The 25,944-nt window shown below is 39.0% G+C and overlaps 1 protein-coding gene across 4 annotated transcripts in view; it reads left to right on the plus strand.

Annotated features, from left to right (window-relative positions):
* The window catches only part of NFKB1 (nuclear factor kappa B subunit 1), a 56,912-nt gene that overhangs the window by 22,429 nt on the left and 8,539 nt on the right, over window positions 1-25,944 (plus strand). For 2 of the 4 annotated variants that reach the window (XM_056489374.1, XM_056489372.1), the window contains exons 6-16: window positions 6,629-6,777; window positions 8,293-8,456; window positions 9,206-9,364; window positions 10,963-11,067; window positions 12,798-12,889; window positions 13,442-13,580; window positions 16,017-16,139; window positions 17,069-17,158; window positions 18,011-18,208; window positions 21,198-21,339; window positions 24,349-24,463. In XM_056489374.1, the coding sequence (XP_056345349.1) occupies window positions 6,629-6,777; window positions 8,293-8,456; window positions 9,206-9,364; window positions 10,963-11,067; window positions 12,798-12,889; window positions 13,442-13,580; window positions 16,017-16,139; window positions 17,069-17,158; window positions 18,011-18,208; window positions 21,198-21,339; window positions 24,349-24,463 (1,476 nt within the window). The remainder of the gene's footprint in view (window positions 1-6,628; window positions 6,778-8,292; window positions 8,457-9,205; window positions 9,365-10,962; window positions 11,068-12,797; window positions 12,890-13,441; window positions 13,581-16,016; window positions 16,140-17,068; window positions 17,159-18,010; window positions 18,209-21,197; window positions 21,340-24,348; window positions 24,464-25,944) is intronic. The other 2 variants (XM_056489373.1, XM_056489375.1) reach the window with 1 other exon arrangement.

Here is a 25,944-nt window from a genome sequence, read left to right on the forward strand (position 1 = left end):
ACAGTGTTATGTTCAGGTGTTCACTGAAATTTTGTGAGGTTTTTTTCCCTCCTCCTGGAAAAAAAATTTAAATATGTTAATCAAAGAAATATTCTATGGAGACACAGTATGAAGATTAGAAAAGTGATTAATCATTCTGGGATTGGAGAACTGTTTTTGCCTATGGTTCTTGAAGCAATTTTTGTTTTTTTTCTGTGGAAGTCTGGAAGTCTGGAAAAGCTACACTGCTTTTCAGTATTCTTTTTAACTTAAATGTAAACTTTGGTCTTGTTATTGCACTACGTCTTTGAACTGTTGCACTGCAAATTCTCATGAGGAGCAGGGTTAATGTATTCTAACTCTAGTGTTATTTCTTAATTTATTCTAATTCTGGTGCTCTCTTACTCCTGTATGGGGAAAGAAGGGGAGGGAAGAGTGGCAAACAATAAACCTCTGCCTTGGTGTGTGCCACTCCTGGTTGTTCTACTCACTGGGTGTGTAGTTCATCTGCAGTTCTTGGGAAAGGCTGGAGTTTGGAACAGTTGCATCTCCTAATGAATCAGTGTAAGCATAACATAATGGAAAATAATCAGTATTGGCTGAGGTAGCCTAGGCTGTTAGTCTTGTGAATTGAGAAGAAGCTGGGAAAGCTGATTTCATACAGCCTTGCAAAACTCTTAGGAAAAATTACTAGCACAGGCAAATGATCTACTTACTTTTCTCTTTCCTATTTTGACAGTAATGATGAACCAGTGAATGCAATTTCACTGGTATGTTCAGATATAAAATAATTTGCTTCAATTGAGCTAGATCTTTGGATTCCAATCCAATCTGTAATGATAATATACAAGTGATACTTTATAAAGGTGTGGCAGGTAACACAATAGCACGACAAGGAGTTATACAGAAAATGTAATTTCTCCTTGAGTAAACTGGAAAGCAGAATATTCTTTGGCTTTCCAGCAAACCTTCTAATTTCATTGATCATCACTTTTTAATTTCATCTAGAGCTCACACACACACATCCCTTCCCTTCCCTCTCATCCTACTGCGTACATCTGGGATTTTTTTTCTAGTACAAATCCCCACATGGCAACACCTGCTGGGAGAGGCTGGCAAGGGAACACAAGTAAATTCCTCAAGGCCATTGCTTGTTAGTGCCTGTTTTTGATTCAAGTGGTGCCAGTAAAGACAGACGTGTTTCACACCTTTTCCTGTAAGCCTTTTCTGTGTTTTGTCAGAATGTGCTCACTTTGTCGTAACTGAGGAGGGCACAATTGAAAACTGCAATTTTTTGTTGTGTTTGGGATCGTTTGGTTTTGTGGTTTTTTTGTTTTGCTTTGATTTTTTTTTTTTTTTTGTGGATTATTTTTTACTCTTGTGCCAGTGTTTTTACTATATAACCTCTGTTAGTTGATCACAGTGCAATGAAAGGACAGTAGCATGAGCTTTGGCTATACTGTAAAAAAAAAAAAAAGGAGGTTTTGTGACAGATCTTTAAACCCTTGGCCATGGTGTGGTCAGTGCTGCTCAAATAGGGACCTGCTTTGTGCTTGGCCAACTCTCTCAAAATTAACTAGTAGCTACTGTGGGATGTCCTGAAAATGGACATCCTCAGTGGACAAAAAACTAGTCTCCCTATTCTGTTTTCATAGGATTATGGATTGCAAGCCAAAAAAGAAAAGAAAATACATTTATGGGACCTCTTGCATAATATGGACTATTCAACTTCACCTTTTTTTTTCCTTTCTCCCTGCACTGTCAATAACTTGTAACAAAGCTGGAGCACATCAAGACGTATCTCTCACCTAAAGGCTGGAGTGTTGAAGACTTTGCTATGTCTCTAAGCAAGATGTTTTGTTATTTAATTACGTTTAACCTCTTCCTGTATACTATATCTATATATGGTGTAGGTCAGGAGTTAATGTAGCAGTTCTGCAATGCCAGTCTTTACACTTGAAACAAATCTGCACTGGCCAGCAAGATGGAATTGATATAAAACCTCTTGTTTAACGGAACAGTCCTGACTAATGAAGTCTAGATAACAGTGTGTATTTTTCTATAATATAAAAAATGTGATTAATTTATCTTAATGATTTGTGGAATTCTGTTCCTTTGTTTAGCCCTGTCTAACAGTAATTCTTATATGTAGAAAACATCTTGCATATTCAGAGGGTTCTATATAACTTTGCATGTCATTATGGAGAGCGAGAGATACTAAATATGTTACAATGAAGTTATATGTTACAATGAAGTTATGTTTCCTGATTGCAACCTAAAAGTCTTCATTTAAATTTCATTTTCATCCACTTAGTGTAAGTAACACAATACTGAAAAATTTTACTGTCTAGAACAGTTAAAATCAAAGCTGCTGAACTGCTTATTCATCATTACTTTTTCTCCAGGGAAAAAAAAGCAATCAGTAGTAGAAAAAGAAATGATAAAACAGCAAAGTCTAATATTATCACTAACATACTTAACTGTCTAAATTTTTTATTTATCTTTTGCTTGGTTTTTGTATATTTGAAAAAATGTCCAAAAACTCGTGCAGATAATTTCCACTGGCCTTACACATCTATCATTTGTGTCCTGCTCTTGCATACTGCTGTTAGTGTGGGCAGATCCATGTTTTAGACTGAAGTGCTTGATCCACTGTTAGGTGTGACCAGAACTTGCTGAAAACAGGGGAGTGAAGGAAATGTCCTGAATTTTCATCTCCTCGGGGGCAAATCTACGTGGGTGGCTGCAGTCTCTAGTTCAGTGTTCTTTGTGAGGAGGATGTAAATGAGCTCCAGCCCTGAGTTCAGAGGAGTGCCTGAGCTAAAGAGCACCATCTCTCTGCAGAAGAGTTTGGGCATGGAGCACTTTGCCTTGTGAACCAAAGCTGCATGCAGCCCTGAATAGACTGCCAGGCACATGGACAAAACTTCCCAGCCAGTCATGTCCTGGGATTATCCCAAATTATACCTCTGTTTGGAGATAAGAGTTCTTGAACTCAGGGATTTCAGCACATTTACTTCGAGTATAGGAGAAGAATTTATGAAAAATTAGTCAAGTTACTTTGCTAATGAGCCTTGGTGACAAAAAGAGCTTATATTATGCACTTCCCCTCCCTCCAACAGGAATTAAATGTAAAGTGATATAGATTGCTGATTACAAGTTTAAAAAATCACCTAACAACTGAATTAAGGAATAAACATAAGACAAGAATAAGCAGACTTTTTGGTATAAATCTTTACCACTTTAGAAAATCTGTACTGAATCAAATTCAGCCAAAGCTAAATTCAGTGAGATTTGAGCTTTTTGCTGGTAAGGCTGATTTGGCTGAATAGGAGGCACTGAATCTCTTTAGTTAGAGCAACTAGCTCTGTATTTTTGTCATTAGAATGACCTCACAGTCAGAGGATCAGATCTTCAGCTCCCATGGGTTTAAATTACTTCACATTGCTTTTTCTTAAGTCTATTAAGTAAGTACTCAGTTGCCTACACGATCTTTACCACGTCTGAATTATTTTGTCTTTAATTAGCAACTGAAAATAAGAGAGATACTGCTCTGTAAAAACAGGCTGTTTATAAAGAGTGAGTGATGCCTCATCTTTGTAACACTTCTTGTACATGCATATTGAGGACAGCAGTAGTCACACTCTGAAGGATAGACAGGACTGGGGCTGTAGTTGTTCTAACAAAGGGATTGGAAAGAGAAATAGGTGATTTTTGTAAAGCTGATGATGTAGGTTTGACATGGTCTTTTCCATCATTTGCTCCTGTTGTTGACCAATTGGTTTCATTTCTTGCTTGTAAGAATAAAAACATATTTAAAGTATGAAAATGTTCTTACAAAGTTTTTGTAAAGTTTTGGAACCTGTAAAAATTGGCTGGGATCTGGATTGCAAGAGAACATGAAATAACTGAAAGAACTTTCTACTCATTTTGAAATTTACTCAATTTCAAGTTCACAGGGTCCTTTTAATCTTTCAGACAAATCTCTCAAATAGAAAGAGCAGATAAATGTAAGCCTGCAGCCTTTTAACATTATCAGATCAACTGAGTGCTGCTTCAGGTACAGGATGTAATCAAGTATTACAGCTATACTCTGCCCAGGAACTCCTCCTTTTCTTTTTTCCCCTCAACTATAATTTGAAGTTCAGTAGCTATTTTTTTGGATCACAGTTCTGATTTTGAGCCTACATCATCTACATGCTATCTCCCCCTTGTGCTGAATCTGTTTTTGTGTCAAAACCATCATCCCCATTCTGCATTGTAACATACATTCTACCTTTTCAGGCCTTTGACAGTGTTTCTTAAGTTCCTGTGCCAAAGTTGATAGTTACTTGTATACCTTAGTGGCCAGAATTAATTTAAAATTATTCTGAAATTGTGGCATGATTCAAGGACATTGAAAATTAATTTATGGTATATAAGGATATTTAACCACTCAAACTATTTTCCTGGGCACCAAGTTACCCCAAATGACTCAAAATCAAGTAGGCAAGTCTGTCTATAAGAAATAAAGGTAGAAGACGATTCAGAGACATTCTGTTCCCTTTGCTGCACAGGACATCAGAGGGGATGACAAAAACAGTCCTTTCTTGCCTTATGACCTACATAAGGTATTATGTTTTAAGAGCCCTTCTGTTTTTTCCCCTGAGAGAGAGAGAGAGGCTGCAAAGATTATGCCGAGCTGGGTAACAGGGGCAGATTGCAATCTGGTTACCACTGCAGTTCTGTGTTGTGCTCTCAGAGGCTGGAAAGTCTTTGACGTGCAGCAGTCCTGCCTCCAGTTTCACTGTGGTTTCTACAGCTGATGGAGGATTGTCGTGAACTTTTCTGATGTGATATGATACTAGAACATTGATGTTATTCATAGTGAATGTAGCACTACAGATGTGCTGGGAGCTTTGTAGTACGGAAGGGCTTACTGAGTCAGGGGTAAAACAAAAAGAATTCTTTTAAAGCTACCTTTTTGAAAAGTTAATTGCAACAGTGGTGGTGACATACTGTAGCACCAAACATAGTCGGTTTTTTTTTTTCAGATGACTTTGTGAAAGGTACATAGGAATTTTCTCCCTGCTGGTAAATGACAGAAATAGTCCAGCAGTGATTATCCTGCATCTCTGTACTGTTTCGGTACAGATTTCCATGTGGAAACAGGAGGGAAGCATAAGAACCCTATGTCTTGTATTTTAGAAACTGCCACTTGTGAAATGCACATTACTGCAGTTAACAGTAGGAGTTAACCAGAAGGATTCATTAACCAGTCAGTACAGTTAACCAGTAGGAGTGGGTAATGAGATGGTTTTTGCATGCCTGTTCCTCCTGGGACAACTTTTTCATAGTTGGGATTTTTTTTTTGCTTTCAACAGTGAATAGGTAGGCAGGGAGGGCATGCATTGTGCATATGCAAAGTGTTTCAGCTGTGATGGAATGGGTTCAAGAGAGGGGTTAACTGGAGTGAAGGAAGCTAGTAGGACTCAGTAATGTGGTGAAATCGAGGCAATCCCTTGCTATCAGCATTTTATCAACAATATAACCTTAAATATTCCGTTCATCACTGATTCACCACTTTAATGTTTATCGTGATCCTTTAGTACCTTGGTTGATTAGATCTATAAGCTGCTGTAATACAAAGAACTTGGCCCAAGGCAAATTAGAAGAAAAATTATAGAAGGAGGGGGAAAAGCCCAACATTGATAAAAGGGTTAATTAAGTGAATTGAAAGGGAAGGTAATGTTTGCTTTTTAAAAAGTGGGGTAATTTTATGTTCAGTATAATTTGAAAGTGGTGCATAACCTATAACTGCTTTGGAGTATTACTGCCTTGGAGTGAAGAAAGAAAATAAAGTTCTAAATAATATATGTAAAGCAAATAACTTACCAGTATGGTATGCTGTTAGTAATTTTAGATGTGTTTTTGAGGCATTGTTTTTTATTAAAAGCTGTTAAAAATGTATGGTGATTAGTAACTGTGGCAAGGGGGAAAACAAGCTTTGTAGGCTTTCAGAGTTGGGTGTATGAAAGAAAGCACACAGTTTATCATAGTTCTAATCCAGCAAAGTCCTAGGTGGAAATTTATTACACATCCTTGTGTACACTTAAGGGAGATATTTACTGGACTGGGTAGTATATGTTGATGAAGTATACTGAACTAACAAAATGCCTATTAATATAGAATTTATTTACTGTAAAATCTCTACCTGAGGACTAATTGTAATGCGGCCAAAATGTTTTGTAACAATCATAATGTTTAAAAATAATTTTTAAAGTCTTTCCAAATTGAGCAAAACAAGGCAGGATTTTTAGTTTAATTTTCTGTATGCTTCTTAATGGGTAACATTTTATTGTTTATTGTGAATTCAACTGCTTGAAACTTAAGGGGAGCCATGTGGAGTAAATGTAAATGGCCAGAATGTAAAACTGAGATTCATGTTTTAGGAAACAGATGAGGCTTTCCTTTAGCTTTTTTGGTCAGTACTTCTGCCATGTGAAGTTTAATTGCAAAAGAAAGTGATGATCTGGCAATCATGCATAGGCATTTCTCCTATGTAGACTTGTTGTACTTAACTGACAGAAAATACTCACCTGGAATTATTACTCATTCTATTTCAAAAATGGTAAGCAAACTATCCCACATCTTTTATATTTATTTACAGATCTGCAATTATGTTGGACCTGCAAAAGTAATTGTCCAGTTAGTTACTAATGGGAAATATGTCCACTTACACGCTCACAGCTTGGTGGGTAAATTCTGCGAGGACGGAGTGTGCACGGTTACCGCAGGACCCAAGGACATGGTTGTAGGGTAAGCCTGGGGGCTCCTCTGGAACACTGTAAAAAGCAGTACAGAAATACCCCTAAGAGGCAGCTCTGTGGAGCACTCGTCTCCGTGCTCTGATCTCTGGGGTTTTTTATGTCATAAATAGAAAATTTAATGGGGTTTTTGTTCACCTTTGTAGAATTTTTCCAAAGCTAGCTAAATAAATTCAAGTAACTTTTTTTTACTAAGAATTTGTACAGTTTTAATCTCTTGGTATGCAGTCCAAATTTATATTGTAAATCCATTCTTTAAAATGCAAGTAGTTAAAATGCAAGAGAAGGGATTAAATTTAGTGTTACCATTTTGTTATCTCTTTGATCAATATTTTACTTTTATTTGAAACCTGTCAATAAAAATGTAATGAAAAGCATTAAGAAAATTGGATTAGTAAATTTGAAATTAATGCAGGACAGGTATAAACATGATAATAATACATAAATCAAACTTCTAAAGTTTAAAGCAGAAAGATTGTAGTGACATTGCTGTTGGCCTGTTCTTGTTTAATTTGAAAGAATAATTGTTTATATCGGTAAATGGAGCTGAAGCTCCCAACCATGTTTTGAGGCTTAGATCAGGTTTCATGCTGGCTGTGAGTTTTAGTTCTGTGATCTCAAGAATGTCTTTGTTGGTGAAGATGATGAAGTTTAAAAAGCTGAGAAGGTTGGGAGAGAGAGATTCTTTTAAACTGTAACTTTTGATGTCCAAGCCCAGTGCACTGACTTTACAGTGCACAGCAATTTAAATAGCTTTATTTCAAATGCTCCTTTTCATCTTGAAAAGTTTGGCTCATTTTCTAACCTGTCTTGTTTTTCATCAGATGTTTAGAACCAGCTTTCCTGTCCTCACTTGACCCACATGAAAACTGAGTTATTGTCTTGTTTTCATACTCCCAGATCTAATTGATTTTTCAATGTGCCAGGAGATTTTTACAAAAGCACACCTTGTATTATGTAAATTGTATTATGGAAATTTTCATTCAAATAGATACCCAAAGTGTCTCTCAGAATGACCAAAGCCTCGCTTAAAACATTTTATTTGGAAAATATTACACTGTTTTCAGCTTCTTAGCTTGCTTTCCAAACCATTTTCAACAGATGGAGCATACTCTAAGCAGTTGCTCTGCTGAACAGACATACAGAATGATGTCATTGCCAAGGCACAGCAAACACAGTGTGACTACCAGATTTTCCAATGTTTTGTAAATTGCTTTCCCAGTGGAAGTCTGCAACCTGGCAGATTACTACTTATGCCATAGGAAAGTGCACCCATATAATCGCTGTCATGTAACAGTGCACATTTTACACATTTTGTGATCTTGACTGAATTTTTCTCCATGGAAAATTCTCCCTCAAACACAAAATAGTGCCTAAGTAGAGTTGTGCCTGTAGAGTCCTTCTGTAGACTTGGGTTGCGTAGCTGCCTCTGGTAAGAGAAAGGCTGCCTGCTGCAGGTCTGGCCTAAAGCATTAAGAAAATACTTACCCAGATCAAAATTTGGCAGGTTTGCAAATCTTGGAATACTTCATGTCACGAAGAAGAAAGTGTTTGAAACTCTGGAAACGCGCATGATAGATGCTTGCAAGAAGGGATACAACCCAGGACTCCTGGTGCATCCGGAACTCAGCTATCTGCAGGCAGAAGGATGCGGAGACAGGCAGCTGACTGGTATGTGGAAATGATGGCCTGGTTTTTATTGGTCTGTTACTAAAATCAGGCTGAGCTTCTGAAAACATAGATTCCTAGCTAGAAAAAGACCTTGTGTAAGACAACAGCCAATGTCTATGTGCTTTTAAGAGATGGTGCGTGGTTACCGTGTTTTAGGGAATCTGAAAGGAGTCTGCTGTCAACACATACATGAGAATGGGGAAACTTCCTTCCACAGCTGCACGTGTATTCCATTGCTCTTATGCTGTTTAATAAGCTCTCAAATAGAGTAATTTTGCATTATTGCAGCAAGACATGATATCCTTAATTAACTTAGGGACCTCCTTTTGAGAATGCTGTTTCATTCAGCTGCATTTCTCCCATATCACTGTAAAACCTGTGGCCTGTGTTGCTTTCAGGTACTGTATAAAGGGGCCAGCTGTCTTTTCATCACTCTTAACACCAGGAATTCTGGTGTCCTTAGTGGCGGCCTTCATCTTTTTCACAACCTTTATAAATTGAAAGCAGAAAATAGTAATTTTCTTTCTTTTAAGTATATAACTTACGTAAGATCTGATGCACAAACTGCAAGATGAACACAGTATAATTTGAAGAGCTGCTCCACTCTGCTCTTAGAAAGGGAAAACCGAATGGATGCTAAATGTAAAAGAAGACATTTCCTCACTATCCATGCCTTTGGAGGTTTGCTCTCTCCGTTTTGTTAAGCATGCCCTCTCTGTTGCGTTAATTCCTCTGTCTGTCAATTCCAGAACGGGAGAGGGAAATCATCCGCCAGGCAGCCATCCAGCAGACCAAGGAGATGGATCTCAGCGTGGTGCGGCTCATGTTCACAGCCTTCCTCCCCGACAGCAACGGCAGCTTCACACGCAAACTGGATCCCGTTATCTCCGATGCAATATATGACAGCAGTAAGTATATTTGGCTTTCATTACTTTTTTAATAAGGGCCAGGCTTTTGTACAGACAGAAGTGACAGGTGGATATCGCTGTACATGGACTCATCTAGCCTGCCTGCCTGGTATTTGATGAATAACAAGCCCATGGATAACTAGCTCATGTCTGTCCAAGTGCATACAGTATCATTCTGGCTTTAATGGATGGTGATGTAAGCCATAGAGGAAGATTTTATTTTGCTGTTAACATGTTTAATCCTACTACTTTTATTATGAGGATTTTTAAGTCCTTCTTATGTCCATAAGAAGGGCTTGAATTTTGCAGAATTTTCAGTTGCTTTCTGTGACAAAGCATTGTTACACGAGATGTGAGGGAAAAAAATTACTTTGCTTCTATCTTAGTTGAGAATTTGACACCTTTCAGTTTTTCAGACCATCTGTCTGTATTTTAAAAGATAACACAACCAGAGTTCTCAATCACTTTTCTTTAGATCTGTCAGTATTTTTTTGAGCATTCCTCTATTTGTCTTTTTTCTAAGAGAATTGTTTCACTTCATGTTTTCCCCTCTGCTGTTAAATTATACTGACTCATCTTACTTGAACCCTTTCTGCTGCCTGAGTTTTCCTTCCTGAGGCTGTGGATTCCCATGTTCTTGATAGTCATTCTGCAATGACTCAGAAAAAGTACCTTTTTTTTTCTTTGTGCATCAGTCATGTGTATATATTTGCTTTTTAAGGGCAAAGTCTAGATCAAAAGGTATTAAATGCAACTGTTCTTCTATAGTCTGTGCCTTGCTGTTAATTGGGAAATGTAATGAGGTCAAAAATTTTGTCCTAAAATAAGGAGTCAAACAAAGGAGACATATTTTGTGTGCATGTTTCTGCTGTTATAAGTTCTACAGAGATGTTAGTCACTAGTTTCTGATCTCCCAAGGTGAATTCTTGATTGCTAATTTCAGAAGATTTTTCTTGGGTTTTGCTTGGAGTTTTTTTTTGAATACTTCACTGGCACCATTCAAGCCTTCACAGAACAGACATAACTTGTGATAGCATAACTTGCCTGTCACAGCTGCTTTCACTTATCAGTTATTGAGGACCAATAGTTGTCTATTGATGCCTCTACTAGGATCTGTGGAGGTGGGCTTTTTTTATCACTGTCCAGTACACTGGCCAAAAATTGGCATGCTTTCAAGTAAGCCAGTGTAAAGCAAAGCAATCTAGATAGTGAGAAACAGGAAACTGCTCTCAAGAGGTCTGTCAACAGCCAGGGAGGAAAAAATTACATTCTCTTGTACAGCCCAGTTGTCATAAAATGAGTACTAGTGCAGGGTGCTGGATGCAGTTCACTGCTGGGTATTGCTAGTGCAATAATTGTGCAGCAATGGCTGGGACATTATTTTTTAGTTCACAGTTCAGTCAAAGCTTAGAAGATTGTCTTTCAGATTAAAAGCTCGATGTGTTCATGTTTAATAAAACAAACAAATTCAGGTAGGTTGTATTGGAAGCTTGTATTTCTATCACATTTCTGTGCATTGTGCTTGGTTGTTTTTTTTTTTTAAATCTAAATCTGTTACAAAAGTTAGTGGTTTTTTTTTTCATCTTCCCTTACAATAGAAGCTCCCAATGCCTCCAACCTAAAAATTGTAAGAATGGACAGAACAGCAGGGTGTGTGACAGGAGGGGAAGAGATTTACCTGCTCTGTGACAAGGTTCAGAAAGGTAAGAGTCACAAATATTGTAAGGCACACCAAGGTGTTCATCTGGAGCACACAGGAAGCCTGCTGTGCTGTCTTTAGTGTTATCTCACTCTGATAGTGCAGCAGGATTTGTAAGCACTCAGCCTTTCTGGAAGTCAAGGCAGCAGTCCAGAGATTTAATAAATCAAAATAATTTATTGCAAAGCAAATTCAGCTTCTCTTGCCTCCACAGAGACCATGTGATCATCCTTGTTCTCCTGAAGTTTCTGCCCTTGCCCATGTTCATGGAATTTTGGGGGCTGGTGGGTACTGGGTGATGTTTGACTCCATTAACTTCATTTTTATGTATATGCTTATGGTAGACGTTACTTAGTGTAAACAGATTAAGGTTCATTTTCAGTCTCTGCTCATGGCTTTGAATGTGTGTGAATTCAGCAGTTGAATTAGGATACTTTGGTTTTGTTTTTTTTTTTGGAGGGTAATGGTTAAATGTGGTTGGTTATGTTTGGGCTAAGTGAAAAATAAAAAAGATGGGAGTGAGGGAGATCTTTCTAGTTTCAGCTACAGGTAGTACTTGAGACACCCTGGTGTAGATTACATGGTAGAGTGGATGTTGCCCACATGGTGAGCCCTGTTCTCATGTGTTTGGAATCAGTCCCTGCTCATGTTGTTAAAACCACAAGTGACATTTTCTGTTGGAGATGGCTGTTCTTTTCCATCTCCTTTTCTTGTAAATACCCTTCTACCACTTAGGGAAGAAAGAAAGCTTTGGGGGCATTTAGGGACTTTGAAAGAACTATTTTCCTTTAATAGTGCATCTACCCTCAGAAGGACTGAGACAAAACGTAACTCTTACGCACAAAATAAATAAATAAATGTCTGACTCAGTGGAAGCCCTGAGGTGGGGTTTCCCCTCAGCCAGACTGGGGTTTCCCCTGACCTCACTGCCTTCAGAAACCTCCTGCCTGAAGGAACTTGAGCATGCAGGACAGCAGGACTGGAAGTGGTGGTTCACAGTCTTGAGACTAGCAGGTGGGGGACCAGGGGAAGCAGGCTGTCTGCTACAGAAGCCTGTCCTGCATCAGTCACCCTAAGAGACAATTGGCTTTTTCTAGCTTGTTCTTGCTGGGAGTGCTGTGGAAGGAATTTACTAGTGGGATGCTTTTCCTAAAAATATAAATAAATAAATACAAAGAGAATGAAAGAAAAATTGTTTAGAGGAGCAGAAGCCAAATGCCAATGTTTCTGTGCCGTTTGGAGAGTTAGGAACCCTGCTGACACCCTGCTTGGTCACACCCCCTACACCTCTGAGCTGCAGCTCCACCGTGGCACTCTGCCAGCAGCAAACGGAACTTGAACTGTGGCACTTCAGGTTTTGCTACAGATTTTTGAACTGAAACTGTTGGAGGAGAGAGGGTGGTTTCTACATTTCACGCTTTGAGTTCTCCCCTCCTTACATTTTGTTCCAAATAAGGCTCCTCTGGAATGTTTTATAACCCTAGAATAGGAAGATGATGTGAACCTAGTTCTCTTTTTACAGCTCAGTAAATAGCAACTTCAGTGAAGCCATTAGGAATAGGCTGATGTAAACTTGATGTTTTAAATGGGTTTTCATAAAACAGATAATTGAGGTATTGTGAAATATTTTCATCCAGCCAAAAAGTAACCATGTTGATTCTTTTCTGAAATAACCATAACCAAAGGTTAAACAAATTCACAAACATCCCAGAGTGTTTCTTTCATTCTTTGCAGATGATATTCAAATACGTTTCTATGAAGAGGATGAGAATGGTGGTATGTGGGAAGGCTTTGGAGATTTTTCTCCTACAGATGTACATAGACAGGTAGGTAACAGAGTGTTGGTCCTTTGTCAGTGATTCTCCCATCTCTGTAAGCTAGGATTATATTATAGTTTGCAAATTATGTAAAAGCCTCTGTATCCTGTACTGACCTCCTCTTTGGTTTATTGCTTCCTAATAATAATAAAAACTTAACAGTTCTTTAAAGACATCTGTTAGGTAACTAGAATTACAGTGCAAGGAAATTAGGAGAAAGCCCCATTGCTTTAACATGCACCCCCTGTAAATTTGGGTAGGATATATAAACAGCTCTGAGAGCTCCTGTGACCACACTGAGAAAGCCACAGAGGAGATGCTAAAGGATGAAGGGACAAACAGTGCAATACTGACATGTGGGATTTGGTGGCACTTAGCATGGCAGTTCTGCCTTTCCTTTAGGAGTCAATCTCAGAAGTGAAACTGAAACGTAAATTTATTGTTTAACAGTCTTTTGCTCTGGACTTTTGCCTCCCAAGCCCTAAACCAACACCTTCAAAATAGCACAAATGTAAAAGCCATGCTCTGTGATAGGTATGTTTATCTTTGTTTCCTTCACAGTTTGCTATTGTGTTCAAAACACCCAAGTACCGAGATGTCAATATCACAAAGCCAGCATCTGTATTTGTACAGCTGCGTAGGAAATCTGATCTAGAAACAAGCGAACCAAAGCCTTTTCTCTACTATCCGGAAATCAAAGGTAACTCATTCAACCCATTTTATCGATTGGGAATGGATTGGGAAAGGTCCCTAGGAATGTTTTCAATGAGATAGAACTGGTTGGGTGAGGAAGTTTTGGTTTTAGCCATTATTTTTTGAAAACGTATTTGCCTCATTGTTTTGGGCAGAGTCAATATGCAGTGTGGTAAGTTTATAATGGGTTTTTGTAGGAGGTAGTGTAGGACTGGTAGGCAGTAAATCCAAATGTATTTTCCGAGTGAGGCTTGTTCCTTGCAGATTCCCTATATGCACACATGCCTTTCCATACAGTAGATGGCACTCTTCCTCTGAGTTTCTGCCAGATAATACCTGAAGAGATTTTACTGTCAGTACTTTCAGATGAAACCCTAAACCAAAACCTATTGGTGCCTGGTGGAAAAGGTACCTATTTTGCAGTTTTCACCTTTTACCATCGTGCCAATGTCACTGATGTTTCTGAATTTTTTAATTACCTATATTGTTAGTTAAGTAAGCCCAGTACATTTCTTGTGAGAGCAGGAAAAGTGCTTTTTCAGTCTCCTGTTTAAACTTTTAGTTGCTTAGCAGAAGTAGAATAGTCGGTATTGGCCCTGCTTCTAAATTATTAGTGAAAAGAGATTTAATCAGCAGATCTGTGCCCTTTGAAATCTGCATTTGAAATGTTTGATAGGAATGGCATTGGCAGTCATGGTTTTAAATGCCAATAATGTTGATGATATGGAGATGCCTCAAGGCCCAAGTCATAATTGGTGTTTCATTGTATTAAGATTATATTTTTGCTTAGTAATTTACCTGCCTGCAGGTTACACTACTGAATTCTAATCTTGAATGTTTTCTGTGCCTAAGGTAGAGCCGTGTTGAAATCAATTCCCTGTTAGAGTCTCTAATATACACGTGCATTAGTGCTGAGAGACTCAGGACAGCTGAGGAGAGAGTGGTGGTGGTCCAAGTGAGCCTGCTTCACAGCTGTTAGAACAAAATAGCAGAAAGCTTGAATTCACAAAAGCTTCCAGAGTTGCCAGAGGATTCCTTCTTGATAACGATTTCAGGAACCTCTTGCACAGGTGTTAAGGGAGGTGTTCAGCTGCAGAGCAAAGTTGCTAGATTTGAAGGAAACCTCTTTTATGTGCCTCTTAATCGAGTAAAATTAGTTCAACAATATTTGCATTTTCAGATCCTCTATACAACCTCATCATGAAATTACCATTTAGGAACTATATTTTTCCCTTGTTGCAAATATTCTCACAAACTCAGACACGTGTATGTGGATTTTTTGTGTTTCTCTGACTAGATTGCTCTCTAGAGTTTTCTCTCCTCATCAGTGTGAGTATACCTGATGTGTGCATGCATACATACTTACACATCATGTGTACCTGGAAACAATGCACGTGGTTTTGTCAGTGTGCTGTCTCATGTATTCAGCTGTCTCATCTGATGCATTGACTGATGTGCCTGTGCATGAAATTTCTTTTTGTCGTGTGGCTGCTGAAAACTACTAGATGGTTTAATAAACAAGTGATATTTTTTTCTCTTCTCAACAGTTCAGCTGGATTTTAACCCATGTAATTTTTGTATCTGTATTTTTGTAGCTCTTGTCGTGACATTTTCACTTTCCCCAGTCATTTGGATAGTCCTTTTAAATCTTTGTGTTTTGCTTTCCAGGGGGACTAAGTCTCATTTTGTACTTACGCTATAAAATAAGTTTAGACTTTTTTTTACTCCTGCTACTCAGCATGGTTTGACAGTAATATGTCCCTGCCTGAAAATAAGTTGGTTTTGTTCTAATGGCTGTTACGGTATTTTAAGTAAATCATTTCAAGTAAGAACAGTTTTCACCATTTCTTGCCATCCCTTCAAAAATAGTTCAAACAGCACTGCAGGTACTCTGCACTGTTGAAACTCAAAAGTGCTTTGTGGCTCTCTGATAAGGCTCCATTTCTGAAACAGATTTGCTTAGAAGAAGAGCCTGTGCTTATATTCCCCAAAGGCAAATTTTCTTCAATAAACTTGAGATTTGGAGTACTTGAGCTGATTCATGACCTGGCTTAGACATTGAAGAATTTTGGGTCCAGTGATCTCCGGGGCTCTGAGTACACGAGACACTTTTGAAGGAAGCTCTGAGCCCCCCAAGGCATTTCTGCCTGTGTCCCCAAGTACAAGGCAGTGACACAACTGAAGAGACCAAGGAGGCCCAAGTGATGCTGCTGTTCTGACTGGGGACTTGGCACTGGCTTGTTTCTCAGAGGAATTCTCTCTGCTCCAATATATACAAAGATTTTCTGCTATTTGGAGCTTGAGGAAAGTTGACTCTTCTACTACACTCTGCATTTTCATTTATAAACTAGTAACTGTAGTGATGCTTCCTGTATGCACACGCTGTGCTGTGCCTGCCAACAGCAGGACTGACTGCCTGTCCTCTCTGTTCCTCCCATCCCAGATAAAGAAGAAGTGCAGAGGAAACGACAGAAGCTCATGCCGAACTTCTCCGACGGCTACGGGGGAGGCAGTGGCACCGGGGGTGGTGGCATGTATGGAGGGGCAGGTGGCAGTGCTGGCTCTGGTAAGGCAGCAGTTTTGGGCAAAGAGGGAAACAGGTTCTACTTTGAGAGCAGGGCAGATGTTTGTGCTGATTTTTAAAATGTAGAGAGGATTTTGTCTCCTAGGCATATAAGATCTGACTCTGTTGCCTTTATTATACTGTTAATCAATTTAGTCAAGCATCTCCTTATTCTAAACACTTCATCGTCTCGTTTGCCTTCCCACTTTGGAAGCTTTGTTGCTTCCTAGGGCCTTGGAGGCACTGAAATTCATGAAATAGCTCAGTTAACTATCATTTTGGGTGTCTAAAATTAAACAGATTCTGAGTTGTTTCTTGAACTATGAGTGGAATTTGGTAAATTAACCCTGTTAATCCAAAGAACTGTTAAAAAATTGGAGATACTCTTTAGTAAATTTTCTACTGTGCTCTATCTGTTGAAGTCAGAGTTTATCTGATATGCAGGATCCTGAGAGCATTGCTTTGGTTCTTGTAGCAGAGCAATAAAAACCTATAGGTCAGCAAATGTCACCTGAACCACAGCCCTTCTTTTAGAACAAGGAATAGAGCAGCAGTTTTCAACTTGGTACATGTACTGGCAGCACATGTATAGCATAACACCAGAATAAAAATATGTTGTATCACAAAGATTCAGAAGCACAGAGGCAGCTTGTGATGTCTCAGTTGAGTTTTAGAGGAAAGACATCTACATTTGTGTCGTGTTATGGATGTTGGGACAGAGAGTACTAACCAACCATTTAGAATTTATTTGGATTTTTGAAGGGGTATGGGAAGAGCTAACCTTTAGCCTGGAGAATTAATTGGATGGAATAAAGCAGAAGGTATGCAGAAAACAAAAAACTCAGTTCTTCAGGTTCAGTGTTCTTCTAGATGGTGTTCTCATTGTTTTAGGATATAATTCTAATAATTCTTAATCTTTTTCCTTTCTTTAGGATTCAGTTTTCCTTCATATGGATACTCTACTTTTGGAGGGATGCATTTCCATCCTGGCACAACAAAGTCCAATGCTGGCATGAAACATGGTAACAGCATAAATGTGTTTCTTCCAACAGTTGAATTGAGTTTGACCTGTATTTTCTTCTACAGTATTAGCCAAAGTGTTAGGCAGGTCTAGCTAAGCATGCTGTAGAGGGCCTCTTCTCAAATCTCTGACAGCAGATGGGTTTGTGTAGCTTATACTGCCCTCTGCTTCTCTTTTTTCCTCTCCAAGAGTAGTTCCTTCTTACTGTTCAGTCCTGAGAAGCAGTCACCAAAACCTCTCCATGTGCTTCTGTGTTCAGTGTATTGTTTCAAGCAATAGCCCTCTTGCTTGCTTGAATGTGCTGATTACAGATGACCCAAGGACTAAAACACAGAAAATTTATCTTCCTTTGTTGCCACAGTCTGGAACTACCCCATAGCCCAGAGAAATCAATGGAAAAAATTAAGTTAATAAAAGGGCACTCATAGCTTCCTAAAATAGGAAGGTAATTTCAGATCATTACTCTGTAGATATTTCCAGAGTCTTGGGGATGAATTTGCTGTTAGGAAAAAAAAAAAGTGTCTGAGTAATTCTTCTAGATTTTGTGTGACTACTTCAGACTTACATTTTTGTACCATGAAAAGAGAGGTAAATCTATTTTAGTATATATAAGTTTATTTCTAAAGTAGAGGATATCAAAAACTTACTATCACTTTAGAGCAAGTCACATCACTGTGTCTGTCCATGTGTTCTGACATCTGGAATATTATGATTCATGAGTTTAGTGCTAAGTTGTACATTGAAGTAAATTTTTGTGTTCATTTTTCAGAGTTTGGTTTTGTCTAGTTGAGTTTTATCATCTGTATTTAAAAAAGTAACAGTACTGGACATTAATGATTCCATTTTTTGTTAGAAGATCTATCAAATTGCATGGCTGAACAAGACAGAAAGAGCTGTGATAAACAAAGTGACGAATGGGACATGAAATGTGATGTGAAGGTGGAAACTGTGGAGAGGACTGAATGCAGAACAGCTGCTGTTAATGAGAAAAAGGAGGATTCTGGTTTTTCCTGCAAGACTGAAGTAAGCAAAGCAGATTGCAGGTGGCAGGGTAAGTGATCAAGTAAATGTACTTAGGGTAAATCAAACTGCAGTACTGCAAAGCAAGCATTAAAGGTTTGGAAACTCCAAAAATGTCTGCTGTTTTCAGAATGTGGTAATGCTCCTGGAGGAAACAGGAGGGATTCCATTCCCCCAGATCCAAGGTCCCTCCCCATACCTAGTTCTATAGATAACCTTTCACCTTTGTACTGCCACTGGACACTTAAGGAGATGGGACAGCTTTGCCTGCTGGGCATGTTTAACACTGCCTTTGAATGAACTGTGAGGGAAGAATGCTGCAAGCAGTGAAGGCACAGGGAATATTACTCAGCAGTTGACCTGGCTTTTGATATTTGAGAGACTTCAGTGGATGAGTTAATGGACATTAGTATGACTTGCAGTATGTCTTCCCTGCAACACTGTTGAACTGTGTGCAAAGCAGCATTATAGGTTTGAATTTAAAATGTAAATGTTACCATTTGGCACACAGTAAAATAACTGCAGTAGGAAAGTGTTACCTGTCAAACGAAAGCCTAAAATTTTTTTGTTTTTCTCATATATTCGTAGCTTTGTAGACCATTGATATGTGCTTATACAGTTCCTGCATTAGTATTTTTCCTACCCTTTCTCTTAGATTTTAGAGTAATAAGCTAAACTTCTAACACACTCCTGAAATACTGTTTAGTCTTATTTTCAAGTAGAGAACCTACAAGAACATTTTGTTTCCCAATCAGAATCTTAGAAGACATAACAAAAAGTGGGGCAAAGAAGCCCAGGACTAACTCCAGTGGGGCAGTACATGGGGGAAAAATTACCTAACCAACTTCTCTCCTAATTGGACAATATTTGTTAGATAGGATAATTTGTTAAACTTGCAAAAATTGTAGAAATCTGTTACTGAGTGTGCCCATAGCCTGTAACTATGGACACACCTGGAAGCTTCTAATAAAGAACTGGTTTTTTATTTTACCATTTTAATACTGTTGCAAGGGGCTTTGTCTTTTTATTTCAGGCAACAAAACTAAAGGATGAGGAGGGCAAGGGCAGTCAACAGAACTGGTTTAGCAGCAGAGTTCTAAAACTTATAAAGACTACAAATCACCTTTCCTAGACAGCAAGACATGCATTTCCTGGATTGTTTTTTAAAGGATTTGAGAAATTGTGCTTAGCATAAAATAAAAAAAAAGCAGTAGTAGGACTAGAGAGACATGATAGTGGTAGTTTCAGCACAAAGGAATTTCCTGGTTCTGGTTTTTACCAAGTGCATCATGATCTAGACCACTTTTGTTATTCTCTGGAGCAGGGAGAGAGCACATTACCTTGTGTGTGTCTGACACTTGCTATTAGCAGAACTAGAAACTATGGCTTGGGAATCCAAAGTGGCACAGGAGCTGGGCTGTAGTTGTAAACACCTCCACAGTGTAGCTTCTTTGATCTGAGAATGAATGGTGCTCTTGAGAAGAACTGAAGCAACTTGCTGTTTGCCATTTCGGTTGTGATAAATCCTGTGACTGGTTCAGAGAACAAAACCTCGTGCTGATGTGAAGAAATAATAATGTCCATTTAGCTGTCATGAAGGAGGGGTCTGAATTGTTTACCTGTTTTCCAAGCAATTAATATTGTAGGCAGGAAGTTGACTTTTTTTTTTTTTCCTATTGTAATGGCATGAAAGGAGGCAATTTCTAACTCCAAAAAATTGGTGCAGAAGAATAGGCTCCATAAAATAGCTACTGCAGGCCAGATCATTTGGGTATTAGCTTAAAGATGCATGTAATATTTTGAAGGGTATCTTTCCTGTGTGTTTGATATGGAAAAACAGGGAGTTTCAACATCTAGTTCTCTGACCTTTGGAAATGTGCATAATGAGAAAATAATTAATTGCTTAACACCCTTTACCCTGAATATACCACATTTAGTGGTAAGAGATAAATAGCAAATATAAATCCATCAGCCCAGGCATATAGTACAGCAGCCACAGGGATGTACTGGCTAGAACAATGAGCTTCATGGATAGCTGAGTAAGTCTGCCTTACAGCAATGATGTGTTTATGTTCATCAGAGATCACTTCTGACCCAGTCTAAATGCCTGGTTTTGTGTAGCTGGAAATCCTGGCTATTGTCTCCCCATGCATGCTTTAAATGACACAGTCTGTTGTACTCGTTTGCACTTCGTAATTCCCGACCTTACAAGGTTTTACAGAAACATGAAACTGTTCAAAATACAGGCTGGTTTCAGATGATACTGCTTCACAGAATGACGCTGTATTTCAGAGCTCATCCGTTTTCATTTTCACTAGTTTCTTGCTGATACAGAACCACAGAAGTATTGACTGAGCAGCTAGAATTACTTTTTTCCGCAAATGAGTTTCTTTTCTCCCTTTTCTCCCTTTTGCCTCCCCACCATGACAACTTCTGCTTTTTGAATTCTCAGTGGCTGTTCATTTTGTAATTCTAAAATCAGGATACAAATACTAAGCATTGTAAAAAGTGAAATGTTTTAAGCAGAGGAACTCTCTGTGCTGCTGCTGTAAAGCAGGCTAGACTGCATGATTTGAGTCAGAGAAGGAGTGCAAAGCACTGCATTTATTCAATAGTTTTTCTCTGAGCTTCTCTGCAATATCTGTTGGGTCACGTAGGCTTCCTGTTCCTCAGCTTCCTCAAGGCACAACTACTTGGACGTGCAAGTTCCAGATCCAAGTTCCGCTCCTTTTGTCTCACTGCACATCAGTGCTGTTAATTCAGTGCCAATCAAACCAGAGGGAGCTTCCAGATTTGACTGTTCTCAGGGTTCCTGCTGCCTGAATGCTCAGCATGCCCCTAGTTTTCCCTTCCGTCTGTCCTTACCTCTCAGAAGTAATTAGCAACCATCTCAGTGAAGCAGTGAATAGTGCTTGGTGGTCTGCACTTTGTATTTCTGTGACAGCACAAATGCCTGTCAGAAGTAGGTGGTGTTCCAAGGAAAACAGCTGAGCTGATGAAGAGTAAACTTTGTGTTGCAGATGCTCTGTTCCTGGAGAAGGCCATGCAGCTTGCCAGGCGCCACTGCAACGCTCTCTTTGATTACGCCGTAACCGGAGATGTGAAGATGCTGCTGGCAGCTCAGTGCCATCTCACCGCTGTCCAGGATGATAATGGGGACAAGTGAGTTAACCACACTGCACTTGCTGGGTTGAAACCAATGGGTTTGAGGGCAGAATGGTGTAGTCAATTTGTTCTGTCCCTCCTGGGTGCCAACCAGTGATGGCACCATTTCTTTCTGCTGTTTGGGATAGGTACAGCCGTGATTTAGACACTTGTGTTTCATTTACAAAGAGGTAACGTACTCCATAAACTTCATTGGTCCAGTACCTGTCAAAAAGTAATCTGGTCATTGAGGGTATGTTGAGCATGTTGTGAGTTTGAGTTTCTTTGCCCTTTTTTACTTAAAATCTTGAGCAAGTGTGAATTGCTGTGATTGCATCATGATACACACATGGTGTATGGGGGTCCTCAGCTCAGTGCTGAAGGAGAATGCCCTGCTTTTTATTCCATGCAAGTCCTTAAGTCTTCATAGGATGCTTCGAGTAAGAGATTGGCCAGGAGATGTAAAAACAAAAGCTGGAGGGTCCATATTGCATTTCTCCCACTGACACTAAGTACTTTGCAGAGAATGTTATTTTGTTCTTGCTTGCATCTGTACTGTACTGTTGTCTTCCAAGGGATTGCACAGATTTTTGTGGCAGACTTGGCTGCTAATATTTGCATATCAGTCCTTCAATAATGTGAGCTGGAGTGGAAATCCACTTTGTTCCTCTACAGCCATGCAGATTCTGTGGAACTCAGAGTGAAGTGCTGTGAGGAACTAATGATCAGTAGTTACTTAAAATGAAATTCAGCAGAAGTGACTCTGAACAAATGCAAAGAAAATCTCTTGAATAAGCAAGTGACACTATCATATCCTCACTTTTTAGCTGGCAGGCCCTGTGCAATCACCTACATTTCCTTAAATTGTAGTGTTTTGAACAGTAGAAGCCAGATGAGCCTCAAGGTGTCTAGCTAGAAGGAAAATTTCAGGTGACCGAGACCTGTGTGCCACTATTCAATTACTCTGAGAGAGGTTACCACTTTCACTCCATTTTCAGTGAAAATAGGCCTCAGATTACAGAGGACTGCACAATCACAGAAAGCTACTTTACTAGCTTTGCTTTCCAACTGGAAACCTAATGTCTGCTTTGAGATAAGCTGGAATATGAAGAAGGTGGGAGCTAGCAACAGAATCTGCAAGTGCTATGGACAGTACAGCTTCTGTGTTTAAAAAAACAAAGGGGAGAGTTAGAGGAGTATTGAGCAAGTAGGCCCTGCATTTAAATACCAAAACAGTGCTCTTCAGATTTGGACTTGCAGGGCATTTTAACTAAGTTAAAATACTTTTTAGAATGATGATTAATTGTTTTCTTGCTGGATCGAGAAGTACCTGCAAGTATGTCAGGCTCGAATTCACATTGCCTTTCTCCTGAGACAGATTTATTCTGTGAGCATAATATACATCTGTATTACTTCACAACTTTTTAATAAAGCAAAACTTCGGTGATTGTCTTCCAGCTCTCTTGCAGGGGGAAGAAAAATGTCAGAATTAATTAATAAATTGCCCTGATTTTCATTTTAATCATTAAAATTATATCGCAACAAAAAAGTTTTTGCTTAAGCATGTCAGAGAACTTTGCTGTCAACAATTTATGGCTTTGAGACAGAACCCAGCAACCTGTGATTAGTGTATATTTACAATGAACACTCAGTAACACTGGCTGTGAATGTATTAATACCAGTACCACTGCTCTGTAGATATCTGGTGGCTCTACAGTGTTGCTCAAATGCATTTTTTCATGTAGGAATGTTTAAGAAATTGAACTGACCTTTGTAGTCTAGTCAGCAGCATCACATATAATGGTAGGGTAAAATTAAAATACTTGCTGCTGAAACAAGAACTAAAAGCAGTAGAAAAACAATTGTGTTTCTCTAGTGAAATTTGGAAATAAGATGTCAGCATGATACAGAGCATAATAAAAAGCATCTACCAGTGCAAATAAATCAATAAAAAACACCCTTTAAGGATGAGTTTAGTTTGTAAATTATCTTTTTCTCTTTTTTGAAGTATCTTCTGGTTTTGACTGCTTCCTATGTCGTTTTCAGGATGACTTCTTGCCTTGAATGGCATGGAACTTTTTTTTATTTTTCTGACAGTTCAGGTGTTTCTGGAGTGGCATAGCAGACACACCAGATATCCTGTGTTGATGTTTTGTGTCAGCAGCAACATGCTAAAAAGATGAGTTTAGAAGTTGGCCAGCATCTGCCAATGAAGCACTTGGCAGGATATGTTTCAAAACAAAGGGCATGATTTTCAAATGAAGTCCTAAGGTAGCAAGGGAAATGGAGCTCTGTGGGACAGAGGTGATGGGATTCACAACCTGCTTTTTCCTGGTGCCACGTTGCATGTCCAGTCACTCCTGCTGGTGATGAGGGACCTGCCTCTGGAGGAGCACACAGGAAGGGCCATTGCATTAACCCAGTAGAAGTAAAGTGTCTTGCTGTGCAGTCATTCATGTCTCAAAACAGGTGCTTTTTTGGCATGATGCTTCTGGCCACTGCTGCAAATCCTGTGGTTGTTAGTCACTAAGTCCTTAGTCATTTTTCTGTTTGAAAATAAAATAAAGAAATACCCACAGATCTGGGGAAACCCCAAGGGAAAATCTGCTTTGGCAGCAGAGGGGCTTGTGGAAATTCTGCAGGAAGGTTTTGACAGTAAGAAGTGCTTATCTGCTGCATAATTCAAAACATGAAAAAACAGCAAACCAGCAGAGAATCTGAGGATTTCTGAAACAATTGTTTTGTGCCACACATTTTGTATATTAGCCTGGTAGTACAGTAATGCTGAGAGCCAGCAAAAGCAATCCTGAATTTGCTTTTGTGATTGAGGGGATAAACAATTACCATCTGACCTGCTTTTTTTAGTGTTGGGATTCATTTTAGGTGTTAGTACTTAATGCTGGAATCATTATCTCGAATAGTCAAGTGTTTATGTCAGAATGCAGTCAGATCTACAGCAAAGCCTTGAAACACTTAATAAATTTGAAAACAGTGTGAAGTTGTTAATCTGTTTTTTGTTTGTTTCAGTGTCCTTCATTTAGCAATTATCCACCTTCATACTGAGCTGGTGAAAAACCTCTTGGAAGTGATGCCCGATTTGAATTACAATGACATCATTAACATGAGAAATGACCTCTATCAGGTGGGCAGCTGTGGGGATATAATCCTGATTGTTCAGCCAGTAAAAAAGAAATTGCACAACTTGCTGTCTGTGGAAGGAGATCAGACTGATGCAAACAAGTTTAGAAACAAGGATATATTGGAAGGTTGTGGAGTAAAGAAGAGAGCATGTTTTCACTGATTTAGTCCATAACTCTCATTCAAGGTAACAGAAGTGTCTCCATGGGTTAACTGTGGAGCAGGCCAAAAAGAGTAAATTATTCAGTTCATGGCTTCAGCATTTGGCTTCTCTGTTACTAAACCAGAGGTATGGATTACAGTGTGCCAGCTGCAGGCTCCTCTGACCTTTCTGACACTGGCTAACTTGGGATCATGAGTCAGTTCCTGCGTCATCAGTTATCTGTAGGCACATGTGGAAGCTACTATAACCTATGCCCTTCCTACAGCCCAGATTGTAATTGTGCCCACCATGTGAGCACCAAGATTTCCCTTTCATTTTTGCAGTAATTGAGAAAAGCCCATCCCCTTGTCTTTTACCTAGGAGGAAAAGAACTGGCAGGTACAGTTCTGTCTCCTCGACTCTATGTAACTCAAGTTTTAAAAAGAGCTGTGAGAACCTGCCTGAAAAAAGAATCTCTTTTAAAGAGATTGTGCATGCCATTGAGCATCACTCTGACACTTGTGTCATTTGTTTTGCTGTGAACAGTAAAGGCAGGTTTTAATTCTGTACAGGTAGTCCCAGAAGGTTTATTTTGACTTATTTTCCTTCACATGTTTGTGTTCTTATGAAGCAGGTTTTAATTGTGGAGGCTGCTGAAAGCAAGCAGAAGATTCTGAATTTAATTCTGTGCACTGTGTTTAACAGAAACAGGAAGCAAAGCTGGGCTCTACATAGGAAAAAAATCCCTGAATACCAGAACCCGTTACAGCTCTTCCTACCTTCAACTTAAACTTTAAACCATTGATGGAAGAGAATATAGGCTTGGGCTAGAATTTTCCTTCTCTACAGATATTCTGAAAGCTGACAGATTCCTTATAGATGCAGTAATTAATTGCAAATGTATTGACAGATCTGTTGACAAACACAAGCTTACTGTGCAGAGCTGGAATTAGTCTTTTTTTAAAAGACTGTCAGTATAATCTAGATATGTAATCCTACTCAGTTTTTAAATTATTTTAGTATTGGAAATTCCATTTCTCAGCCCTCACTAGAATGCTTACTGTTTAAATACATGCATATGTATGTTCAGTGTGATGCTGCTCAGAACTGACAAGAATGCACTATGCAACCAACCTTTGGAAGGTCCCAGAACCTCTCAGCCTGAGTGCTGCTCAGTGCTGCAGGTGCATAGAAATGGGGAATGTGCAAATGGATGAGCTAGTTCAACACACACAGCATAAATGCACAGTTGTTCTGCAGTTTGACAAGTGCACTGAACTGAAGGATTTTCTTCTTTTCTTTGCAGCCATTTTGAGGGAAAAGGAACTCCTATGCCCATGACT

This window comes from Oenanthe melanoleuca, chromosome 4, assembly GCF_029582105.1.
Source record: "Oenanthe melanoleuca isolate GR-GAL-2019-014 chromosome 4, OMel1.0, whole genome shotgun sequence".
In the NCBI taxonomy this organism is placed as follows: domain Eukaryota; kingdom Metazoa; phylum Chordata; class Aves; order Passeriformes; family Muscicapidae; genus Oenanthe; species Oenanthe melanoleuca.